This window comes from Scomber japonicus, chromosome 21 (genome assembly GCF_027409825.1).
Source record: "Scomber japonicus isolate fScoJap1 chromosome 21, fScoJap1.pri, whole genome shotgun sequence".
Classification (NCBI taxonomy): Eukaryota; Metazoa; Chordata; class Actinopteri; order Scombriformes; family Scombridae; genus Scomber; species Scomber japonicus.
In genome coordinates this window covers 357,501-360,621 of record NC_070598.1, presented here as the reverse complement: position 1 = coordinate 360,621, position 3,121 = coordinate 357,501, and the positions used below count along the sequence as shown (strand labels likewise).

The following is a 3,121-nucleotide window of genomic DNA, read 5'->3' as shown; positions in this document are numbered from 1 at the left end:
TGAAGGAACATGAAGACGATGAGCTGGCTCATGTTTTAATGCTGATGGATGACACTGTTAAACACTTCCTGTCCTGAGAGACTGAACACAGACTGAAGATCTGGACGAATACTCACATGAATATGATGAGGTGGTTATTTTAGGACCTGATGAAGACATGATGAAGACATGATGAAGACATGATGAAGACCTGATGAAGACATGATGAAGACGTGATGAAGACATGATGAAGACATGATGAAGACCTGATGAAGACATGATGAAGACCTGATGAAGACATGATGAAGACATGATGAAGACATGATGAAGACCTGATGAAGACATGATGAAGACCTGATGAAGACATGATGAAGACGTGATGAAGACCTGATGAAGACATGATGAAGACCTGATGAAGACATGATGAAGACTCTAACTGGTCCTTCTTGTGTCAGACTGCAGGTTGAACTCTGACCCTGAGCTGGGAGGTTAAAGGCTGCTGAGCTTCAGTGGAAACCTGAGAGACAGGACAGTGATCAGGTCTAACTGGTGAAGCTGCATCACATGCTGACCTCTAGTGACCTCTAGTGGTTTAATGTGGAAATTACAAGAAAAGAGACTCTAGCTGTGAACTTCATGTCAGATATCAGAGAAATAAGATCATAATGAGTTCAGAGAGATGAAAACATGAATCTGTCCATTAAAGCTCATCAGAGGGTTAGGGTCAGGGGGTCAGGGTCAGAGGGGTAAGGGTCAGAGGGTTAGGGTCAGAGGGTAAGGGTCAGGGGTTAGGGTCAGAGGGTCAGAGGGTTAGGGTCAGAGGGTTAGAGGGTCAGAGGGTCAGAGAGTTAGGGTCAGGGGGGTTAGGGTCAGAGGGTTAGGGTCAGATGGTTAGGGTTAGGGTCAGAGGGTTAGGGTTAGGGGGTTGGGGTCAGAGGGTAACATAAAACAATTAACAGGAACATAAATACTCATTGATCATGCATGTAGAGGGTCCCGCCCTGAACACATCTATGCATCAATACTGCTTCATATACACAGCGCCACCTACTGGACACAGGAAGTCCCACCTACTGGACACAGGAAGTCCCACCTACTGGACACAGGAAGTCGGCCTGACAAACATTATCCTATTTACATGAAATTTACAGAATGTGTTCTCCACAGCACACACTGCAACATGACATGTAACTGGTGGGTGATCTCTAGCGCCACCTAGTGGACACATGCAATATGACTTAGCCCCATCACACAATATTCATTACAAGCCCGGGTGCCAAGACGTCTACGTGCCCGCTGTGTCTGCCGTGTAACTGCAGCACGCACCGACATGCACGTACGGGGCGGTGCATGGGGGGGGGGTTGAGGGCCCGTTCATCGCTGCTTGCATGCAGAGCTGAGAGGAATAAAATGAGTTTCAGACGAGAGGAAACGAGGTCAAACACTCTGAACCGTGATTCTGCTCCTCTCTCATGAGCTCTGTGTGAGGAGACCTGACTGATGTTTGTAGAGAACCAGGAAGTTTAATGCTGCTCATTGGTTCGCTCTTCATTAGTAATCAGTTTATTGGTTCAATGACTTCCTGTTTAATGCTCATTGGTTCACTCTTCATTAGTAATCAGTTTATTGGTTAAATGACTTCCTGTATATTAGACTAGTGTATTAGTAACAGTAATAAAACAGAAACAGGTACGTTGATGATGTCACAGTTTATTATCCACACTAAACATCATCTTCATCATCTTCATCATCTTCATCATCTCCATCATCTTCATCATCTCCATCATCTTCATCATCAGCACATAAACTTCTGGATTATTGAGGTAGTTTCAGCCCCCAGTTATTTAAAAAGCCCCACACCCAACTAACCAGCCCTCAGGTGGTTTAATAGCCCCCCCCCCCCCCTTCACCCAGCCCTCAGGTAGTTGAACAGGGCACTGAGCCCCCCCCCCACCCTTTACCCAGCCCTCAGGTAGTTGAACAGGGCACTGAGCCCCCCCCCCACCCTTTACCCAGCCCTCAGGTAGTTGAACAGGGCACTGAGCCCCCCCCCCCACCCTTTACCCAGCCCTCAGGTAGTTGAACAGGGCACTGAGCCCCCCCTCCAGCACCTCCTTCACAGGCTTCATCAGCGGGTTGTGGAGAATGTGGAGTCCTTTATCCAGAGGATGGCAGGCCAGCTTCTCCAGCCGGGACAGCTGGTGCATCTCCTAGGCAACAACAGCACCTGTCAATCACCTGTCAATCACCTGCTCACCTGTCAATCACCTGCTCACCTGATCACCTGTCAATCACCTGTTCACCTGTCAATCACCTGCTCACCTGTCAATCACCTGCTCACCTGTCAATCACCTGCTCACCTGTCAATCACCTGCTCACCTGTCAATCACATGCTCACCTGTCAATCACCTGCTCACCTGTCAATCACCTGCTCATCTGATCACCTGTCAATCAACTGCTCACCTGTCAATCACCTGCTCACCTGTCAATCACCTGTCAATCACCTGTCAATCACCTGTCAATCACCTGTCAGTAAACTACAGTCATGTCTGAGGTGTACATATTTACCTGTGGAACGTCTTTAATGTCGTTAAAGTCCAGATTCAGCAACTCCAACCTGAAATACACCAATCAAATCAATCAGTACAGTTACCTGGTTAGGTGGTGTTACCTGGTGAGGGGGGTTACCTGGTGAGGTGGGGTTACCTGGTGAGGTGATGTTACCTGGTTAGGTGATGTTACCTGGTTAGGTGGAGTTACCTGGTTAGGTGGAGTTACCTGGTGAGGTGGGGTTACCTGGTTAGGTGGAGTTACCTGGTGAGGTGATGTTACCTGGTTAGGTGGAGTTACCTGGTGAGGTGGAGTTACCTGGTTAGGTGGGGTTACCTGGTTAGGTGGAGTTACCTGGTGAGGTGATGTTACCTGGTTAGGTGGAGTTACCTGGTGAGGTGGGGTTACCTGGTGAGGTGGGGTTACCTGGTGAGGTGGGGTTACCTGGTTAGGTGGAGTTACCTGGTGAGGTGGGGTTACCTGGTGAGGTGGAGTTACCTGGTTAGGTGGAGTTACCTGGTTAGGTGCGGTTACCTGGTGAGGTGTGGTTACCTGGTTAGGTGGAGTTACCTGGTTAGGTGCGGTTACCTGG

At 48.7% G+C, this 3,121-nt stretch overlaps 2 protein-coding genes across 2 annotated transcripts in view; both read right to left on the bottom strand.

Moving 5' to 3' along the window:
* Positions 1 to 159, bottom strand: part of LOC128382750 (receptor-type tyrosine-protein phosphatase mu-like) — a 65,582-nt gene extending 65,423 nt beyond the window's left edge. The window contains exon 1 of the mRNA XM_053342763.1: positions 94 to 159. Within this exon, the coding sequence (XP_053198738.1) occupies positions 94 to 159 (66 nt within the window). The remainder of the gene's footprint in view (positions 1 to 93) is intronic.
* A 1,880-nt stretch (positions 160 to 2,039) lies between these two features.
* The window catches only part of LOC128382154 (leucine-rich repeat-containing protein 30-like), a 4,465-nt gene continuing 3,383 nt past the window's right edge, over positions 2,040 to 3,121 (bottom strand). The window contains exons 6-7 of the mRNA XM_053342151.1: positions 2,548 to 2,596; positions 2,040 to 2,189 (exon numbers count right to left, since the gene is read on the bottom strand). Of these exons, the coding sequence (XP_053198126.1) occupies positions 2,040 to 2,189; positions 2,548 to 2,596 (199 nt within the window). The remainder of the gene's footprint in view (positions 2,190 to 2,547; positions 2,597 to 3,121) is intronic.